Genomic DNA, 22,777 nt, shown 5'->3' with positions numbered 1-22,777 from the left:
GGACACAGTAGCCCTTAATCAGAATAGACCAATGGGTAGAAATTGTTTTGCGTAGAGCAAAAGGCCACAGGGATGAGGGCCTCATAGATCTAAAGCAGAAAGAAAAGCAATATGAATGCAGAAAGTAAAACAGGAGCAAAGAGAAGTGATAAACGGCCAAGCCTCACGTCTCAACAGGAAATATTGATTCTGCTGCAAACAAATCCAAATTTAAACACAGGAAGAAAAATTAATATAAACAGCCTGTGTTTGGCATCATTCTGAGTTAATTTTCATTATTCAATTCTCAGAGGGATAACTGCAGGCACATAAAAAATCCCCGGCAGACAGGGAGTTTGGCAAATACAAAGTTTTTATTTCTGTACACAAAGAGTACAAAGCAGCCAGTAACCCACTTGTTATTACAGTAAAAAGCCTTCCTTCAGAAAACTCTTTATACAGATTAAAAACTCCACAGAAAAGATAGTAAGACATGTTTGAGTGCTGGACAATAACATAAAAATAAGCCAATAAACTTTTAAAAGATTAATGAGGTATATTAATGGTGATTAAAGAAAAAAAAGGAAACTGCAATTCACCAGTAAGGTCTGAGTGTGTGTATGTGTTAGTGTTATCAACACCTTGTTTGAGGTTAGATGATTCAATGCCCTGTTATTTATGAGGTGACATACAAGCGCATGTGTCCTTGATACAGTACAAGCTCAAAAGCAACGATGATATAGAGAGGCAGGTCTGATGCAAAGGCAGGAGAGTAATGATGGGGTTTGTTAGCATGTTGGGCGACTACATGCAGTAAGAGAAATCTGGAAAGAAATAGCAGTGTCCTCTGGGGTGACTCTTGGAGAGTGTTGTTCTTCAATCACACAGCTTCAGTCACGCCACAGGGAGCAGGATGTGTATTATTGGTGTGTGTGGGGGGAATATAGCCAGCCAAGTACTAGAACTGAAATTTGTATATGGAGCAGACATCAGATGATCACACAGTCAGACAGAGCTGAGTCTGCGTATGCGACGCTTCAGGATCACTAATTTAGATGCTGGCGTCAAAGAGAAGTAGAGTTAAACATGGGGACAAATGTATGTATGATTTTAACTCTGTGTATTTATTTCAGTCTGCCTCCTCTTACAGTTAACACAACAAATACAATGTCTCTGTTTTTCCCGTTACATCATTTTTATGTACCCACATCAAAAAGTATGGAGGTAAGACTGTGTGAAGCCTCGCTGCTCGTCTTTGTTCTGACTTGTAAGGGCTTTAACAAAACTCCTAAGCGATGCTGGTGCAGAGATGGATTCAACAGATGATAATGACTATCTTCAGCAACAAAACAGCGGCAGGTTTAGTGGAGGTGGAAGTGAAGAAGAGGAGAGTTGTATTTGGGAAACAAGGCACTGTTTCTTGCTTCCCCTAAGGCTGTTAGCATTTGTGTTACAAACGGCACATCACCTTTCCAACGAACAAACCTGTGGAACTGTGTCCTTGGGGACAGTTCCCTAGCAACAGTATCAAAACTAATAGGCGATGAGTGCTGAGGAGGATGGGTGTCAAATATGAGCATTATATGTGTGGGGGAGGAGGGTGCCTTTAATGAATCAGCTCATGGGATTCAAGCTCATGTATATATATATATATATATATAGGTCGAAGTGTCGTGTTAAGGTTAAGGATGAATACTGAACTCTATATCTGTCTATTCTGTGAGAACAAGACAGTTATTATTGCAAAGAAAAACAAAGTCACATCTTACTTGTTTTGGACAACCTCTTGTACTGTTTCAGGAGACTTTGCTGTGGCAGGCACATCAAAGTGGATCTCTCCCACCAGCTGTCAAGATTTTTTTTTCCCAACTTTTCTTTTTTGTCTCTCAGATCTTTCATCTCTCAATATATGGGTACTCACGCATTGTGATTCCCACTTTTCCATTCTGCCTGTTACTCCAAATTAACCACTGGACATTGATACACAAACACTCCCGATGCAGTCACCTTCCCTGAATTTAAAACACCCACAAAAGACTTAAGTCTGGTTTTATATGGATTCAGTATGATTTTAAGGCATTTTTCTGAGAAATAGAAACAAATAATAACTTGGAACTTCTGATTTTAATTATTTATAAACTACTGACTGTGTATAGGGCTAGAACAGGATGCACCCTATGACCCTGGTAGATTCAACCACTCATTCTCTCAGAAATCTAAAAGCAAGCAAGCATTAGCAAGGGAAATATGTATAGCACATCAATAGCTGCTGTTCTTCTCAAATCTACAGGAAAAGGAGGCATTATTGAGGATGAGGTCAGTGTAGGACGGATGTTGTGGTGCTGTGCTTGCAGCCCTCTATAATGTCTGGAATTGGCTTTGACAAGAGAAACTATGAGCTTCAGCCTGGCAGCGCTATCACCTGGAGCTCCTTCGTTCTCTTTTTCTGCACACTCAGATTCCGGTGCAGTTGCCTGCATGCTGATATTTATCAGTAGACATTTCCTCAACAAAACCCAATTTCAGTCCCAGCACAAACTGGCTCAAAACTGAGAGCTTGTCTGAGGCCTGGGAGCCAAGGAGATAAAATGGATCTCCATTTTTAGTAAAGTGTATGTTGTCTGCATGTTTGACACATCACATATAATTGATCATGCAATGAGCAATTTGTGTATTTATGCACAATGAAGCAAAATAAACAGTAAGTGTGGATACAGCAGCATACGTGTGTGTCTGTGTGTGTGTGTGTGTATAGTGATTGAATGCTTCAGTATGAGCATAAAGGGCTCACTTAGAAGAGGGGAGCAATGAAAGCGACAAGCAGTTAGGGAGGATTAGTAGAACACAGTGTGTGTGTACAGAGGCGCTGTGCTAGCGGGCACTTTGGCTGTCTTAAATAAATCATGGATTTAACTGATGATGTGTCATTCTCACAAAGTAAATAAGCTCGTTGTGGGTGCTGTCAACTCCATGAAAATCTGCATCACGCAGCCACATGAAATGTAGTCAGCCCAGCCCTCATCTAGTCCACACTGGTGAGCTTTAACTCACCATCTCCCTTTTAGAAACAAACATAACATTTAAGGGAAAAAAAACACACACAGAGAAGAGACAGACATTCTGACAAAACAAAGGGATATCTTTTTCATTCCTATGTGCATTTTTAAAGTTCTTTTCATGGAAGGTCCAATTTGTGCTATGGACTGATATAAAGCTTCACACCTCTGAACTACTACACAAATACTGGTAAACACAGTGTCTTGGCTGGGCATTTTCCTTTTCTTTAGTCTCTCCCTGACCTGCTGCTAACGTTAGTTTCCTTTGGCGCGTTAACATTGCGTCAGGCTGTGCCACTGAAGTTATCAAGCACAGCCTGGCCAAACGGACATCAGCGTGAGCCTTGAGCAGTTTTATGTGAAAAAGGCTTTTAGTGCACAAAGTTCCAGTGAAGGGTTAACTCTGGGTATCGTAGCCACAGCAGTGGTCACATGGCCTGGTGTATGGTGGCCTGACCTCAGCTACATGGAGCTGGTCTCTCTGCACTCAGGCATCCTTTCAGGCTTTCGCTCTACTCCTCCAGGCCCACTTGGGGTTAGATGTGTGAGGTGGTGCCTGAAATTAAGAAATAATAGAAGAATTTTAGAAACACATGCACAAGACTGAGGAAATGTTCTTGGTTATAACTGAAAAGGCTATAATTATGATAATCCCTTTCTCTGTTCTAGTTACAGGCTTTGCAGACTGCCCAGAAAATTGCATTTTCAATGTGACGGGACAGTTTGCAACACATGTGACAATGACATTCTCTCTCTGCTACTGGCACTGTCTCTTTATCTTACTCCTCCTCACTGCCATTTAATCTCCCTATCCCTATCCTCAGCTATCGACCCTCAGTAGTTCATATTTACTCTCTTCTCCTACGGGTGATGGACATGCAGCTAGTCAGCCTTTGAAACACGTGGTGCTATAGCAGCAAAGATCTGTACAACCAGGACGAACTGACCCGGTTCTGAAGGGAAGACATTTCTCAGCTGCTCGATGACCTCCTGGAGCTGCAGTACTGTGTCCTGTTCATGCTCCATGTCATCTCCTAACAGACAAACCACACACACACACACACACACACACACACAAAAGTCACACATGTACTGGATGCATGAATTACAGGAGGGATAAAAGGGAAAACATTCATTGGCATGCATACAGTATGTCAAGCATCTGAGGCTGGCTGCACATTGCTAACCTGCTGCTTCAGTGTCAGTGGTCTCTCTGCTGGCTGGCTCGCCGTGGTGACACCCTCCAGACAGAGGAGAAGACACGGTTGACGGTTCTGAGCCATTGGCCTCTGAGTCATCTTTGGGCTGTTTTTACAAATTCAATGCAATATCATTTGATGCAATTTTTTGCTTATATCCATCATGTTTCAGACCTTTCACATACACGTTACTGTGATTTTAATGCAGATTACAAAATTACAAGACAGATTACAAAATAGTGGATTGCCCTGGAGACAGCAACATTGTTGAAAACACACTGATAGATGAAGGGATGTCTCAAATAACAACGTTACATAATTAAACCCTTGAGGATATTATATGAAACCTCCTATCCTTTGCATTGTTTCTAGCAATGCTGTAGCAATACTCAAGAGGTGAGTAAGTTCAGTAACTGCAGTGAAACTGAAGTGTCTGCAGAGATTGCAAAGAATTCATACATGCATTTCATATACTACCAGGACAGATTCTACAGATGTTATTTTTTGAGGAAATGAAACTGTGATATTGGTCCAGGGAGAAAGGATTATATGAATTAGATTTTTTTACCCAGGCATAAACCAACTCTTGCTCTGCAGCCATCACTCTTCCGCTACAATCCTTTTTTTTTTACCACCTATTCTCAATTTCCTTTTCAGGTCTTTAACCTGAAGAAGGAGCATCCTGTTTGTCAGTGTCTTTCTCCTGTTGTCTCAATCATTTTGTGTTCTTTCAATTCAGTGACCTGCATCTGCACAGCACCAAAAATGTGCTTCTTAAAATAGTAACCTAGTAACCATGTGTTTCAGCTCATATTCATGTCTTTCTTACACCTTTCCTGTAGACTACAGTAAATCCTTTTTTTATTATTATTTATGCTCCAATGTCTTAAGGCTTGTTTTCTTTCTTAACTCTTTCCATACTGTACCTTTGTGTTCTCCCACTACTGGTATTTCTGTCTTAGAATATCAAATCTCCAAAGCCCAAATTTGACATTTTCAGAGCACCTGTACTTTTGCATATTTTCCACATATGACTATTTGCTGTTTTATAAAAATTGTATGTGACACACTGCACTGAGTTGCATAAAACTGTATATTACAGTATTTAACACTCCAGGTAAGACATCACAAGGGTTTATATACTCTCCCTCACCTTGTCCACATGGAACACCAAAACCCTTCATACACATGGTAGGAGATTCCTTTTTGCAGAAAACTGTGAACACCATCGCTACCTTGACAAAACGAAATGTTCCAACGGACTGTGTACTTTAGCTCCTTAATGGCCTTAGTGTTGCTACTTCTGGAAAAGGCCCAGGTAAGATCACTTAGTGCTAGCTATTGCCATAAAAATAGCTGAATTGCTTATTTGCTACTTTCTTGACCCATGAATGTGTATGACAGATTTTCTTTTATGGCTAATGTCCTCTTTTTAGGTAGATTTATAATTCTTAAACTTGTACTTCTTTTCATCCCCCTAAAAGTAAGTGGTGGGAGGGTAAAGGGGGTAAAAGTCCAATATTTCCTTATGACTTCCCTATGCAATTGATTAGAAATATAAGTACTGCACCTGAAAACTGTACTTAAGTAAAGAATATAGGTGTAGTATTTACACAACTGCTCAACTTTCTCCTCGACTGCCCATCACCTCTTGGATGTGTACCTGTAGCAGTAGCTCCCTGAGCCTACGCAGCTGGGACTCCAGCTGTTTGTTGTGGTCTTCCAGGATCTGCATGCGTGTCTCCAGGCGCGTCTTGTGTTGTCGCAGGACTCGTGCCTCGGCCAGGAGCTCTTCATCCTGCTGCCCTCCCGCTGTGGGTGAACCAGGGCCACCCTCTCCAGCCTCAGTCAGCATGGGAACTGACACCGCCTCTTCGTGCTTCCACTTGAGCCGCCTGTACTCGCTCAGCAGCACCCTGTGGACCCACAACAGATGGAGGGAAAAAAGTCAGATCCACAATTCTGTGCAGAATACATACAACTATACTACCAGTCAAAAGTTTGGACACACCTCCATTTTCCCAGATTTTATTGAAATTTACACAGTGTAGGCCTACTCTGAAATTAAAGCATAGAACAAATAAGCAAAATTTCATCTAAAATGTTGACTCACAAAGTAGCCACCTTTTGCAGATACTGTATAACAGCCGGACACACTCGTGGCATTCTCTCTACAAAGAATATCAATTATTATTCAGACAGTTCTTCACAGCCCTGTTGCAGAACTTCCCACAAATGTGTTGCACTTTTACGTTGCTTTGCTTTCACCCTTCTGCCCAGTTCATGCACGAACAAATGTGTATTCTTTAATTTAACAAAAATTAATCTACAGAAAAAGACACACATACTATGTTATCCTGCTACATAGTGACATTACTGTGTTCAGTCGGTTAGACAAGACCTATTCTATACAAAGTATTCTAAAACTCCAGTACAAGAAATCTACAGATTGATTCTATTATTTACAATTAAGTTAAAGCTGGAAATGAAGATATGCACTCTTCAGCACCATAAAGACAAGACTAAGATCATAACCCAACTGAAGACAAGAGAAAACTAATCATATCAACCGTTCACATAAAAGTTGACTCTGGTAACCAATTAAGTGAATAAGAGAAATGAATTAGCTTCTTTTATAGAAAATATTTGAGCCTCTTAGCTACCAGGACACAACAAATTCATCACATCTCTATGTGGTTCAGAGATACTGTACACTTGTATCGCACCAGCTAATCCATAATAGGCATTTGTGTCCTTTTTGCAAGACACCAACAGATTGTCAACCCAAAGCATGATTTAGTTTCCATCACCACATTATTTCACAAGCTCTACTGTCAGCTATGCACAAAAAATACTTCTTGTTAAGGCTGTTCAATTGGATTTAGGGTGTGAAAGTGTCTCTCTGCAGGAGGTTTGCAAATGGCAGCAGCCATACCAAAAAGCGTGGGAATCCTATAAGTAAACATATTTGTGTTATTATGCTTCTAGAGAGCTTCACTGATGAAAATCACTCCTCAAACCAAACTTTTACATGTCTGCTAGAAATCTTATCCCAAAGCTTGATCTAAACTTCATTCGAATTTATAATCAGATCAAATTTAACCCAATTCTCAATGCTGACAAAATAGCTAATTTCACAGATGTGATGGAGTCGGTGAACTTTGTTGTCATATAGCAATATGTGCAATAAATGTGGTTCAAAAGGATTTATTTTGGGTGAAGAATATACAGTACTGTCTCCACCACCCAGACAAAAGAAGAAAGGAACCAAGCTCTGAGCTCAATGCACTATGACATAAAGAATGTTTTTGTTTTTTTCCCTGGTACAGACCTGTTCTCATTCTCCAGGCGGGCCAGGGTGCATTGGAGCTGCTCCTTGTCCTGGTGCTCCAGGTGAGCCAGCAGCATGTGCTGTCCACAGGGTGAGTCATGGTCCAGGGCTGGGCTGGAGTGACGCAGGAGGTACTGATCTTCATCCCTGAGTCCCCCACAAAGGAGACAGCACACTGAGCCACCAGCACACAGCCACCAGCAGCACAAAGCAGAGCCAGGGATAGCATGGGACAGCATACAGGCCCAAGCAAGGCAAAGCAAGCTGGATGAGAACAGGTCTTACAGGACGAGACACAATGAAACAAGAGTGGACACAATGGGATGGGTCACTGTGCCAGGTTTACAGTCCAAAGATTGAATGTTCTGTAATAAACTTGGCTCAGTACAAAATAAGAACTCATGCACATTTAGTACAAATGGAAAGTGGATCTAAGCCACAAGATAATATACTGTCCAACCAATAAAGACTTTATTGATAATGGAAAAGAAAACATAACGTGTACTGTAGATCTATAATAGCAGACCTACGGCTTTAAAACAGTAAATGCATCTATGAATGCTTGGCAATTATTTTAACACTTTGTCAATTTATATGCTACAATTATGCTTCAGGCTATAGAGCCCACAATGTTTAAGCCATAGTCAAAAGAAAGTTACAGGCTTTAGTTTGTAATATCAAATTATGCATCACAGAAGTGTTTATAGGCCTAGTTGAAACAGACGGAGAGATGAGTGGATCCACCTTAATTAAATGATTCCTTATCTACTGTAAAGTCTGTTATTTAAGACATCCCACTTAATCCTTAGATGCACTGGTGGAACATGGATTTTACATTGATTTCTTATGGAAATTTATAGGGAACATTGTTTCTCCTGTCAAAGATAAACAGTATTTACTGTATTTACTGTAGACCACATCTGTGCTTTCAATTGACCAATACATCTTAGGGTTTAATCATTTTCATGTCCATTACCTGGAAATAGGTAGCAACACTCAGCTCAGAACAATGCGTACAGGTGGAGCGTAAAGGCTGTACACACAAGCAGCATGGTTCAGGGCAGAAAACAGTATGTTGCCAACCAAACACCAGCTGGAAGCACAGATAGCTCAGCAGCATGTGCAGAGCCATGCAGCAGAAAAAAAACAGAAGCACTGACAGACATAAGACAGGCTTGCAGAATAAGAAAAACAAAAAACAAGGACACAAGAGCAGAAAACTCTTGTACTACTACAAACGAGGGGTAAAGGTAAAGTGCCATGCATACAAACACACTCTCAGGCACAGAAATATATAATAACACATATGCAAATACTGTATGTACATGCGCTAATGTGTGCATTCACAGATTACATATATGCACTTGTTTTTGCAACAAAGCTCCGAGCAACGCCTCCAGATGCATGCACATGGCAACAAACACATCGGGTGCAGGCTTGAGAAGCATAGATGTCAGTAGGAAAAAGTTTTGCAGTGCTGAAAATTTGTTTTGTCTAAGCCTAAAACTATCTTTTAATGTGGTGTCAGTCATAGTTTTCTCCCAGAACAGACCCATAAAACACATTTGAAAAGAAATAATGAGTATACTTAACAATACACACACTTAGACATACCCCTGGAGCCCTAAAAGACCAGACAACACTTTGCACAAAGCTGCTGGGCATGCAATCTTATCTTTGATGCAAGAAAAATGAAAAAGCTATCTCAGAGAGGAAGGAAACAGTTAACAGCCCACATAGATGTCAAAAAAAAAAAAGACATGGACACACACACATACATGATCTTAAACAAGCATAAACAACTCTCTCCACGTGGCACTTTCTCAGCTTTCCACACAGAAGACTCGACCCACTGGCTCATTCACATTAAACATCTCTTTTCCTCTCACTGTTATAACCTCACAATCACACTGCCACTAACCCTGCTTCTACTAACACACACAGACACGCACGCACGCACACACACGCCTCTGACTCCTCAGTGTATCAGTGGGGCTACCCACAGACACAGACTTTAATCACATCAGGCATGTGCATGGTGAAGGGGGGCCGTGTGCACACCGCTCGCTGTGGGTTATTTTCATTATGGAGCTATTATTTATACAATTACCTACTCTTTACTTAGCAACTGATTACACATGGACATGCATGGAAAAACACAAAACAATCAATGTATCAAGAGGAAGTGGTGTAAACACATAAAACACACATAATCTACGTATAAGACTACAGTTGTAACTAGTGGGGTTGTAGTGTGGGGGTGGAAGCATACTCACAGACTTTCATCAGGAGACAGGCTATCCGTGAAGAATGAACAATTCTGGCTCTCCATTTCCGCCAATCTACAAATACATATACACAAAGGACAACAATGGCAACCACAGACATTCACACAAGAGAGAAAATATAAAAGAGTGAACTTGTCAAAACAAATACAACAAAAACAACAAACATATATATCATCACACCTTGAGCAAACCCACAAGATAAAACAAGCAGTCAGTACAGTTTAACTTTTAAGTAGTGTGGATCAGACCTCTGGCCTTTTAATATTATGGACTATGACTGAACAGCAGTCTGTTCAGAAACATGTGACTGACAAGACTGCAGAGTGGCAGAAATTCTACTTGCCACAGATCACAAGCAATAAAAATGTCCACCAGGAGGGAGGACAAAATACTGTACACAATCTACCAGCATGCAGGCAATAAAAGAGCCTTTTATCAATGCACTGCTGCTCAGTACCATGGACAGCATAATGTGTGTGTGAGTGTGAAGAAGCAGGCTGTGGTGCTTTTCAGGACCAAGGACAGTGCATCTGGTTCTGCATTATGTCCTGCTGACTGTCTGTGGACAGCTGCACTGTACTTGCTGCTCTGTAAGCTGTTTCACTAAGATAAATGTGCTGCGGTAGGGAAAAAACTTTAAGTGCATTAAAAAATACAGGTGGCTTATATTGTCTTTGTGCATGATGCCATAAATAAGAAAAATCTGAGCTCCAACCATCACCAATGTGGTAAATAATGAACAACAACAAAACATGGGCATAACATAAAACTTTTATGCCAGGTAGAGCATAAATAATATATAATATGTTGCATGTTTGAAGGATAGGTTCATGTATACAAGTCTATCTCAACAATACATAGATATGTGCAAATGTATATATGGGAATATGTAAGCAATGCCCACAAGTCATTTTTGCAAGTCCAAGTCAAATCTCAAGTCTCTTATGAGTGTCCTATGACCTGCTGCATGCCAGACCGCTGAGAAAACTGTACTCATGTATCTGAGGAATTCAAGGTATGCATTGTCATTACATCTTTATCTAGTAGTGTACAGATTCAGCATTAATTAGTTGCTTGTTATTTAGCAATTGAAACAGGCAATTGTAATAAGAAAAACATAGTTCCCAGCTATGCAATAAGGTAAATATTGGACATAGACTATTTATCTGGTTTCATTTCATATTTGTAATATTTTCTTCTTCTGTCAATTTGGCAGAGTTGGGCACAGTTGGGCATCACATTCAGCTCATCACACATTTCCTTAATGTTGATGCACTAAAATGGAGAAACTAAATCCACATTCCTTGTTCAAAAAGTTCAAAAACAGAACTTTTGTATGCATAAAAAGGTTCATGTGAGGTTTCAGCACTCTGAATTAGACAGCTTGAGTTGTGTTTGTCTTGCAGAGCGACAGTGGAGGAAATTAGAAAAAAAAAATCTAATCTGGCTAAGTCTGACAAAACCTCATATCAGCTTTAGTGAAATGTTTGAATGAATTTTTAGACTAAATGAATACTGTGTATTTCAGTCCTCCATCACTTATTTCAAAATCAGGTTAAATGGTATGACTTCTGGTCCACTACAGACAGAAGCAACAATTACCTCAACCACAAAACTGTTTTAATGTACAAACATATATGTGAGCATCATTTTAAAGATTAAAAAAAAAAAACATGAGCGTTGCATTTTGACCCAGTATTTGATAAACAAGCAATCTTAATTGTTCTCGACTTACAACCCTTCACTTATCATCAGTCTACATCCATTACTGTTTCCTCTTCCACCTACACTACATTTACAGCTTACTTGTTATAAGGAAATGTAGGAAACCATCTTAATTAGATGTAGGTTGAGACAATTTGAATAAAGAGGGTACACCACAAAGTTAATGCATCACAAATTGCTGCAGTCTGTCAATATCATGTCAATATTATATAACACTAGACAATCACACAGTGGGATTCTTCTTAATTAACCAGCTGAAAGAACTAAACCACTGATGCAAATCTGCTATCAGCCTTGGGGCTGATACATTCATAAATGCACATGTGCCATATGAAAGCAATCTTAAATCTTCACTGCAGCATTTCCAGCACTCACAAGCAAACACCCTCCATGCTGCATCATATTTCGCACAGTGTCGTCAGCTGAAGGAGTGAGAGTTTGAGGAAGGAGGATGGGTGAGTGATGTAGAGGCTGTCAGGGACATCCACATTATATCCCATTTCCTTCCAGTGTCCAGTGAGAAAATAGGAGTGAGAAAGTTAAGATTTATCCATGTCCTGTTAGAGGAGGGTCCATCCTGTGAACCTGACTGCTCATAATTCAATCTGCAACACTATTTATTAGACACCCTCCACAAAACTAGAGCCTCAGTCACAGGGACAACAGTGAATGAGAAAGGAAAGGGCAGAAAGTTGTGTGGGTGTGTGCATGTGTGTATCTTATGCATACATGTTTATTTATCTTCCTGCATAATTTATATTAATGTGAGAGGAAAAGAGAAACAGGAGAGGGAGCTGATCATGACAGAAATGAGCTCTACTCCTGCACTGATATGTGGGGAGAGCCAAAAAAAGTGAGAGAAAGAGACAGAGGAAGAGACAGATGCAGTCTCTCTGTTTGACATGACTACAAATCTTGCTTTTCTAACCCCGACCATCAAATTCTTTATCTCCCTTGAGATGACTGGAGACTACATTATTGCCATGGATTATCAAGTATACCCCTCACTGGCTGAAGGGCCCTTTGACACAAACGCACCTTCATACTCCAACACAGCTGTCTAATATGTCATCCCATGGGAAGAATTTCAGACACCGACCTGCTCGTGATGACATCTTGTATTTTAATATGGGCATGACTTTACATTAGTGTTCAGAGTGAGTGGTGACTTATGATTAATATGTGGTATGAATTCAAACAAGAAATGTGCTTTTACATCCCATATTAGCTGACAGGTCCAGATACAAGAGAGAAAGAAAGAAAGAAAGAAAGAAAGAAAGAAAGAAAGAAAGAAAGAAAGAAAGAAAGAAAGAAAGAAAGAAAGAAAGAAAGAAAGAAAGAAAGAAAGAATGACTGAAGTCAATTCTGTATGCTGCCAGAGTATAGATTAAATTGCCATAATAAGAGCTGTCTACTCCTATTACAATGGTGCTCAGATCATGCTGGAAACTTTGCTCACGTTGTCTTTCTTTACTTGTGTCTAAATATGCTACTGTCATTCTCATTTTTAGCCATTATATTTCTTTGGTAAACACTGGAAATGTATTTTTGGTAAAAAGTGCATTTATTTAAAGTTATTCATTTAACAGTGCTTATGATATTCACTCAGTCCCTTATCTTTTGGCTGTAGACAGACCAATATGAAGCCAGAGACAGAGCAGCCAAACTTGTGATTAGTGGTAACTAATGCAGCTACATACGGCTTCAAAAATGACTACAAATCTGAGTTACCACCTCTCTGACTTTCTCAATAAACTTTATAGACCTGTCTGCAAAATAATTTAATGTTGGGCTTTAATGTTGGATTGAGCAGATGTTTGTATTATTGTATACCTTTAAAAATAGATAAAGATAGTATATGTGAGATCTTTTTGTTCTACACACTGGAACTCACTACAATTTTGTTATAAAGACAAGTTTCATTAATTTATCTGTAACTTCTCTTATGAAACATTGGTGGTGTATACACAATCAGTTAGCTTTTAGCTGTTCAGTAGAAATGAACAGGTTTGAGAAATTATGGAGGACTATCATGTTATTAGTTGTGGTCTTTTCATGGAATTTGTTGATATGGAACTGAGCACACTACTCATAACAAAATATTCAATATTTCCAGGCTTATATTAAGAGATTACAATTAAAATATATGATTGATAAGAATACAACTACCATGTTCTCAAGCATTCATTATGTGCTTCTGGACCAGTAAGAAAAGCTTCATATGAGGAGGTACAGTTCAGAAATAATAACACAATAACACAAAGATGCAAAAAAAGCTTGATTTGAATTATTTCTATGGTACAATAGAAATGCAACATTCAGCCATTCAGGTTTTCTAGCATTTTTCTCAGCAAGTTGAAAATGGCATACACGTTTTCTTTTTCATTTTCACAAAATTAAACCGTTGCACTGTGATCACTTCTCCATTTGTGAGCTTCTCGTTTTTTGGTGAAGGCTGTTGGCAGCTAGAATCACTGTATTACGCTGGGTAAGATTTTTCTGAGCGACTCAAGAGTTTGAAGCAAATTGTACTGTAATTGGTAATAAATGAAAAAATGTAAGAGGATGTAATAGAAAAGGATATTAAAGAATGGAGAAGGAGACATGATTACACAAGAGAGCAAGATAAGAAAAAAAAGAAGAAATAAATGTGTGGCTGAGAGACAATAAAAGAGAGGGATCAAAGATATGAATAAAAAGAAAAATGGGAAACAGAATACAGAAGAAAGGGAAAAAAGGGAGCGATAAGAGGGGTAAAGAGGACAATTGTGCCCACTCTCTTGTTGGTGTGTGTTCTCTCTGTTTTGGCAAGGTGTAAAGCAGTTGTGAGCCTCAGAGCCTCAGGGAAGTAACAGACAATGGCACATTTACCAGCACACACACACACCCAATACACACTCTGAAGGCTCTGTGGAAAGGGTTTTGTGTGTCCAGCTGTGTGGCACTGTGGGCGGACATGCCAGGAGTGTGGGACTCCAGTGCTGTGCCCTGTTTATAACCTGTCAAACAGACACTGATCTATGCCGACAGCTCCCAGGTGACCAATGGGCTCACTGCCCTAGCAAGTGACAAGCCGCCAGGCATGATGAACCCTGCTGACCCCCACACATACACACAATAACCATAAACTGCCCTGCTTGTGTGCGCCAGCGTGTTTTTGTGAGGAAACCGCTGGGCAGTACTGTCTCTACCCTGGCTCTGAAATACAATGCACAATCTAAGCAAATCAATATTTCAATCAGTGTGTGGCAGAGAGTAAAGGGTGGTGGAGCAGAGAAGGCAGAAGAGGAGAAAAGGTGGAAGCAGTGTTGAGTGAGTACAACAAAAAAAGGTAGGGCAGAAAGAGGGAGAGATTTTTCGTAATTATTTGATATACAGAGAAGCACAGCAATCTGAGCCACGTACCTGCTGGCATAGTGCTCAATCCTGCTGTGTGTGTCTGCGTGGGGCAGCTTGGGTGAGGAGCACGGCCTGGGAACAGCAGAAGCCTATGTCAGTAGATTGTAACACTGGAGGTTTGACTATGTTGTTGAAAATCTAAACCTAATTCAGAAGCTCTAGGAGAAGAGAGTTATATAGAGTTTTATTTGTGAACATGGAAAATATGTTCCCAACAGTTTTGGGTTGTGAACCTTTATGGCCAAGTTTCACCTACCCAGTACCCACAGTGTGTGACTGTGTTGACAGTCATTTTAGTCATAACTGAGTATTGTTATATCAGTTCTTCCACAACTGGGGTCACATCTATGCTATTTGTTGGTGAACAGAATTATTAACTCACAGATTCATAGTGCTTAGGGCTATAAAAGCTGACCCTAATAGTGACACAACACATGGACCCATAATTATGCAGAATCTTTCTGGGTACTCTCGTAGTCCTAAGACATGTTTCATGATGATCTCATAGATTTTAATCTCATGGTTCTTGTTTTTCCCCTTTGGGCGAGACTTGCTCATGTGTCACAGATCTGTCCCTTTGACCCATCTCAGCAAATTGTAATGCCTGAAATTGTCAGAGCATGATAATTAACCATGATAATTAGAAACAGACAGGTGACAGAAAAGTGGAAACAGAGAGTTGACTATCTTTGCGTGAGTTTGTGTGTAGGACTCACGTCTCCGAGCTCTCGGCTTCCAGCACAGATTGGACTGGCAGGTAACCTCTCTGAGGATGTTTGGTGAAGTACTGCTTTGACCTGAACTTATTCTTCAGAGTCTTGGCAAAGTCCCTCATCTTCTCCCCTGAGGTTGTCTGGAGTGTGATTTAGGAGGCAAGGGGAGTCAGGAGCATATGGGTGGGAGACAAATTACACCGCTTAAGAATGCTGGGAGATGTTGCTTTCTCCAGAATGACCTCAGCTAAAATTTGTCCACTCTGTCTTTAGGCAGGTTTGACTTATTTTACTAACTTATTTCTTCTTTCTTGTCCTGTTTCTGCTACTCTTTCTCTTTGGATCCTTTCTTTTTATGTGGTTTTCAAATGTTTCACTCCCTTTGGCTTTCTCTGTTCTGCATTCCCTATCATTGCAGAAATATATGAGCACCTGCCTGCCTGACCGTTATGAAAAACGGTAGCTAGGTATAATATATTTTTGCCCAGAGAAAAAACAATTTTACAGATGTCTTTTGCCATATTTTTCAGTGCAGAATTGATTAGAGATTAAATCTGAAACCGTCTCATCACACTCTAGCTCTCTGACTACTATGCTACAGTTACCCATTTCAAATGATCTTAACTTCAGAGACTGTGCATGCAATCGTGTAAGACTCCGATTTTATTAGGGTTTAGTGCACTCCAAATAACACTTAATGTGTGCAGTATTGCAAGTCAAAAAGGTAAATGGTGCTATATCTCTGCATGCTATAGAGCCAGTACAAGCATGCATAACAGTACACACTTAGAGATGATCAAGATCTTACAGTGTAGAGGTGAGTAATCTGTGACTGGCAGCAGGAATCAGGGATAATTGTTTTTAGTGGCTTTTGAGTACAGGTGAGTTTTATTTACCCCTGGAGCCTTGACTTAGTATTTATTTAAAGTGCAATATAATGTGTGTCTTACTGGGGTGTAGTACTCCATGATGGGATAGTGCAGCTTCTTTCCCTTGGTAGTGCGGCCGGTTAGAAAACATGTCTGACAGATGTCCACATTAAACTGCTTCAGACTGCGATACCTGTCAGCATAAATACAACAGAGAGGCTGAACTGATGTTTGAAAGCGAACTGAATGGAGTAAAAGTGTGTGAGTATGTACACAGTATAAGGTTTGTCTGCATTGAATTTACGTGCTTGTCTACATGCACCCAGTGCTACAGACAGGGATGCACTCCATTACAGTCACATCTTAAATTATAAAATTGTAATTAGTAACTTTAGGTTAACTGATAAATTGATGGAAATAGAAACAGCAGCTGCAGAATGTAACCTTTGAACCAACTTTTGGTCAAGGGTCTTCAAGTCTCAAACCCGAAGCTTGTCTAAATAAATAAATATTTTTCCACAGATTGGATTCTGTCTTATTATTAGACATTTTCTCTCCAACCCACCTTTTCCTGTGAGCAGTGATTCTTATATAAAATGAATGAAATAAACAGATTTAGTTACTTCTTCCTTTCACATTTAAAATGTTCCCAGACATTACATGTTACTACAAAGCTATCAAAGCTGTGCATGTTACTACAAAGTTATCAAATAACAGTACTATTTTAACATTTTTATACATGTAATGTTATTCCAGTGTTTTTGATGTTTTACTTGTGTCCTTTCTTGGGTATGTTCTTTAACTACAGTCTTTGTAACCAGAACTCTCTTATGCTAATATTTTTTGATTTTGTAAAATTTCACACTATGATCACTAAAGAATGACTTTGTCTTCTTAGATTGTATGTGTGTCCATTTACCTACAGGGCCTACTGTACCTGAAGCCCTTGATGGGACACTGTTTGCAGACATAGCATTTGGCTTGGTGCTTTGTCGACTCTGCAGCAGCCACACGGTGCAGGACTGGCAGCCAAACCATCGACTGGGGCTCGAGGCTCATCCACTCCAGGAAGTGAGACACCTCAATTGCAGGTTTCCCTGGGGCCTAGAAGAGAAAGGTGGGAGGGAAGAAAGAGGAAGACTGTAAACAATCCAAATATAGACCAACAGCAGGCCAGGTACATAAAGTAATGAGAGCAGAATGTGTGCTTCCTTTCCACAGGTTTTCCTGCTGTTGTTAAAAAAAATCAAAGAGAATACAATACAAAAGGTGAGAGAAGACATACTACACTGTGGGATATATTTTGCTTTCATGCAACTAGTGAAACAATTATAAACATATAGGCAGCAGTCATAAATTCTGTGTCTGTGTGTATTCTGTATGTCTCCATGTAGTCTGGCTCTCCAGGAGACACCTTGTTGAGAATTTCAGAAAGTGGGATAAAAAGGAAGTCGACCTAATAAAAGAATGACTCGCCAAGCGCTAAAAATCTGTGATGTGCTAAATTCTCATTAAGTCTGCATCAGAGATGCATTAAGAGGTTGATTTCCCTGGGGCTTCCTCCACCGCTCAAGCAGAGTAGCATAATAAATGCGTGTGTGTGTGCGTGTGTATGCGTGTGCACTAATCACACAGACTGTAAGGTGTACAAAAGTGTAGAGTCTCCCGGGAATGAAGAAGCTCCTTTCTGGTAGTAGAGATGACAGCTTCACTCCATGTGGGAGGTCAAATACAGCAGCCCTGTGCATACTGAACACCTGGCACTGGCTGTGACTATGCTGAGCTTGCTACTGCATCACAAAGCAGCATGTTCTGCAGCTGGGGTGCTTTAAAACATCTTTGGAAATGAGTGAAACATTAAGTTATCCCTTAAAACTCTGCACTTTCTGCTCCATATATTCACTAAATGGCACATGTGTGAATCAAGAATGAACGTACAAAACTTCCCATCTCCACAAACTGATTCCACCCATTTCCAGGCCAAGTGATAAACAGACAAATGGGTCACCCCCACTTTGAATTACTGGAATATTTAATCTACAACTAAATGCCCTGATATAGAGCAAATCAAGAAAGGAATTGATTTTAATCAGTCGTAGTTGATACATCAAGCATGGTCCAGAATTGAGTGTGTTTAATTAAGTTCTGTCTGGAAAATAAGGAAATTAAAAGGCTTTGCATAGGCCATGCTTCAAAAAAAGTTGTGATTAACAATTCATTCCTAACAACTCAGTAATTATCTGCTGTCCTGGACTGGATGTCACATGGTAAAGTTCCTGCAACTTACACCAAATAAGTTCTGATACATTTATAACAAGCAAAGGAGGGAGAGTGAAATTAATTCATGCTTTAATGTCTCTAGTGATGCTATTTGCTCTGAGCACTACTGCAAAAAGTACTGATTTAGCTTTATCCTCAATATTCCAATAGATATTCTATAATGAACTTTCTTATTTAAACTTGTCAGATTTTATGTGTAGTCTATGTATAGTTTCTAACACCACTGACTGTTCTCCCATTGACTGTATTTTACGTGCATTAAAAGCAATGTAATGCAATATTGATGTGCCGTAATGCTTGTAAAGAAACATTTGAATATGTGTGGACTTGGGGCTACTTTATATAGAATAATTATAACTTCCCCATTTTCTGAGATAGTGCATTTAACCATCTACCACTGCAGGGAAAGTCAGACTGTGCTGATGTCAGTGAAACACAGTTTGCATACAGTAGCTGACAGCTTCTTTGTGTGGCACAATCATTTTTTTATACTTGCCTTTTGATGAAAAACTTCCAAAGGCAAATGTTTGCTTTTCACACTCTTTTTTTTAAAGTTTCAGCATTTAATATTCTGATACTGTATGTGTAATACTGTCTATTGTGATTATCAACAGCATTAATAATTGCTTATCAAGCTATTGATTCAAGCACTGGGAGTAGCACTAGTGAGTCTTAAAAGCCTGCCTGCTGTGGTGAGTGTCTTGCATCCTTCAAGTGTGAACATGTAACTACACTGCGTTACTAAAATCCAGATGAACTTATCCGCTTATAGTTTAATCTTCTGACAAACATAACAGAACGTCAAAAGCCGGAACAGTATTTATCAGGTCAAATGGGGTAAGGTCACAGCATATTCCAGACAGACTTACTGTGCATATAGTGTGTGTATCACACTATGTATCTGTAAATATGTTCAGGTGTGACTGTGTCCTCACCATGCGGAAGCAGCTACGAACACTTGGCTCCACATTGCTGCCCCCAAAAGCAGCAACTTCACCCAACTGGCGGGGGATCTGGATGGCTTCATGGAGTAGCAGGCTGAGGTGACGCTGGTCTGTCAGACCTCCATGACCAGAGACCTGTCGGAATAAGTCTGCAAAAAATATTCATATCTGTTAATTAATGTGATATTATGACATTAAGAACTGTGCGTTGCATATGCATGAAAAACATTTGAATTTTAATTTAGTCTTATTATCACATTTAGGTACATTGTCTTGCAAATGTACAATACTTCTGTTGATTAAGGGCTTTTGTATGTAATGCTACTTGTTCAGATGTATATTATGAGAATTGGAAAGTGGGAAAATAACAATTTATAAATTCCCAGCCATGACTTGACTTTCAAAAATGCATCACTGGGACACAGGCATAATCCACAGAGCAGATAACGGGGAGTTGACGATGCAGCACAGGTTTTAAACTCCACAGATATATCAGTGCAGTTTTCTAAGCAGTCTAGATGACATGTGCCAGGTGAGAGAAGGCTCATTTCAACCATAAGAGACTTGAGACTAGATTTGGACTTACAAAAAAAATGACTTGTGAGCATCTCTGGGTTTGTTGATAGCACAACACATCTGGTTTTCATCTATTTTTGAACAATATGCCTTATTTTCCAGGCACCTAAAATAATTTTTTGGAATAGGCCTCACTTAAATGACCCATATTGTAGACAGAGAAGGAATCAGTATTGGTGCCGTGACTGTTTTGGAGATGAAGGAGCTGCATAAGTGGAGTCTTGTCAGGTTTTGAATGAGGCCTTTACCAAGACAACTGGGACTCACTGAGGAGATGAATCCTGACAGGCATGTGAGGGTGAAGCACAATGGCAGTATAAACATCCAGTGCATACCCCTCTCAGTCTAGTTATTCAACCCTACAGGGATACCGCTTGACTTTGACACCTGCATGCTAAGCAGACTCACAACCTGAGCTGAGGCATGTTGACATTTTAAATGTTATTACTGAGCTGTTTGATAGATATGAGGTTTGGTCATGCTTTATAGAGACAGTATATAGGCTGTTTTCAATGGTGCAAACCGTGCAGTGAGATAATGCATTACTGGATTTGGCTGCACAAGCTACAAACTATTTGAACATTTCTTACTAATTTTGTGACTTTAATTATTTTTTTATTAATTGCTACTTAGTGTGAAATTAAATCTTTATGAAATTAAGATTTCAATAACAAAGGATTATCTGTAAAACTATTGGTGTCTTTTATCTTTTATCCCCCCTGCAGTGTTTAACTAAATATAAATAAATATACAAAAAGTATATAAAGCTAAATTAAAACTCCTTATTTACAGGATTTATGCTGTATTTAGGCACATTAATGCTTTGAGTTACGTATTAATGCCACTATGCGAACATGGTCACAATAAAAATGCCAAGTTTTTGGGTAAATTCTTTTGCAGTAGTATAAATGTTTTCAAAAAACTGTCACATTTGTGTGATATGAAAATTAGAAGCAGGAGCCAGTGACAGAATCGTAGGTGGTGTATTTGCTAAATCAGATGTGAAAGCAGTACATGCTGATGTCTGCAAAATTGTGCCTGTGCAGAGGCAAACGTTAAATAAAAGCAAGTAACTATGATGTAGTATCAAAAAATACTGCTACCATAAAATCGAGTAATTAAGCTACTTTTGAAAATGGTAATGACAAGTAATGACAAGCATATTCGGTTTTTGAATCACAGCCAAAAACTGGTGATGATGGAATAAACACCCACCATCTGTATCTCAAAGCAGGTTGATGCAAATGCTTTAGATTTATTTGCAAATATTATTTCAGTGATGCGCGGAGTTGGCAAAGAAGCGAGATCAGTCATAGAAGTGGCACACTGTTAAGGGCACCACATGTCTACCTAAACCTGGAAAAAGAGGGCTGACTCACCTCAGGGACCATTCAAATGAAGGCAAATCTGTTATCTTTCAGTCTTTAAGAGCTGACACAGATGGTATGTCAAGCATGAATAATCCTGGCATGCATGTGGCAGCTTAGTCTCAGATTCAGATCAACTACAAGCTGTCCCAGGTCCAGCTATCAGCAGCTCAAATGGTCTACCTCATTTTACTGATATTTACAGAATGACTATGAGTTGGGTTTACAGCAGAACAGTCAAAACGTATCTCAGACTGGAGTGGCACACTAATAAAATTGTACAGCATAGTTGATTATCAAAAACAAAGGGTGCGGCTCAGCTTTTTGCTGGATGATGTGTGAAGAAAAATGAGAGTGCGAGCCATAGAAAGAGTGTGTGCATGAATGGTGTATTTGGCAAGCCCTTCTTTTAAAGAAAGCTTTCTCCATTATGGCAGCAGAGTCATTTCCTCTATTAGACTAAGTGGATGTCTTTATGTAATACTGGCAATCAGGGCCGTTTTGTTTTGACTCATTGTTTGCAGTTGAGGAGATGCATTAGGCACATGAGTGCACATTAAACTTACATTTGTACTTCTCTTGGACATCTGCATTGCACAAGCTCACCAATCCCATCTTGAAGCTGAGAACTCGCATCTTGCCATTTCGAGCACTAGAGAAAGGAAAGGGAGTTGCAAGTTTGAAATTTTGATTTAACTCCAGTCGTTGTGTATTGTGTCATAATAATATATTCACATGTTGGCTGAGTCCTGCTGGGAGGAAGAAACTATAGAGAAATTATATGGGTCAAAGCAGTACAGTATAGGTCAGTGCAATAATGTGAAATTGTGTTAGAGCACATCCAGATTAACTAAAGGGACTGCAGAGGCTTGAAGTTTTATGTCCATGAATTTATACCCAGGAAAGCAATGAACTCACATACACCACTGTCATGCATAAACACATTTAAAAACAAGCATGAGTTACACACATCCAGTATTTATGAAGATCCCCCACTGAATAAACTGTCTGATCACTGCCCAATGGCAAAGCCAGTGTTGTGCCCTGACCT

At 39.6% G+C, this 22,777-nt stretch overlaps 1 protein-coding gene across 3 annotated transcripts in view; it reads right to left on the bottom strand.

Annotated features, from left to right (window-relative positions):
• Nucleotides 1-334: 334 nt before the first annotated feature.
• drp2 (dystrophin related protein 2) overlaps nt 335-22,777 on the bottom strand; it is an 87,093-nt gene continuing 64,650 nt past the window's right edge. For all 3 annotated transcript variants that reach the window (XM_026331148.1, XM_026331149.1, XM_026331147.1), the window contains 12 exons: nt 22,293-22,378; nt 19,775-19,932; nt 17,497-17,663; nt 16,641-16,752; nt 15,694-15,830; nt 14,984-15,049; nt 9,842-9,907; nt 7,566-7,712; nt 5,898-6,150; nt 4,223-4,340; nt 3,983-4,069; nt 335-3,591 (listed from right to left, as the gene is read on the bottom strand). In XM_026331148.1, coding sequence (XP_026186933.1) covers nt 3,572-3,591; nt 3,983-4,069; nt 4,223-4,340; nt 5,898-6,150; nt 7,566-7,712; nt 9,842-9,907; nt 14,984-15,049; nt 15,694-15,830; nt 16,641-16,752; nt 17,497-17,663; nt 19,775-19,932; nt 22,293-22,378 — 1,417 coding nt within the window. In that variant the 3' untranslated portion in view covers nt 335-3,571. The remainder of the gene's footprint in view (nt 3,592-3,982; nt 4,070-4,222; nt 4,341-5,897; nt 6,151-7,565; nt 7,713-9,841; nt 9,908-14,983; nt 15,050-15,693; nt 15,831-16,640; nt 16,753-17,496; nt 17,664-19,774; nt 19,933-22,292; nt 22,379-22,777) is intronic.

Source organism: Mastacembelus armatus, chromosome 10, assembly GCF_900324485.2.
Source record: "Mastacembelus armatus chromosome 10, fMasArm1.2, whole genome shotgun sequence".
Classification (NCBI taxonomy): domain Eukaryota; kingdom Metazoa; phylum Chordata; class Actinopteri; order Synbranchiformes; family Mastacembelidae; genus Mastacembelus; species Mastacembelus armatus.
Note: the sequence above shows the minus strand (reverse complement) of the source record. Positions and strands in the feature narration are given on the sequence as shown.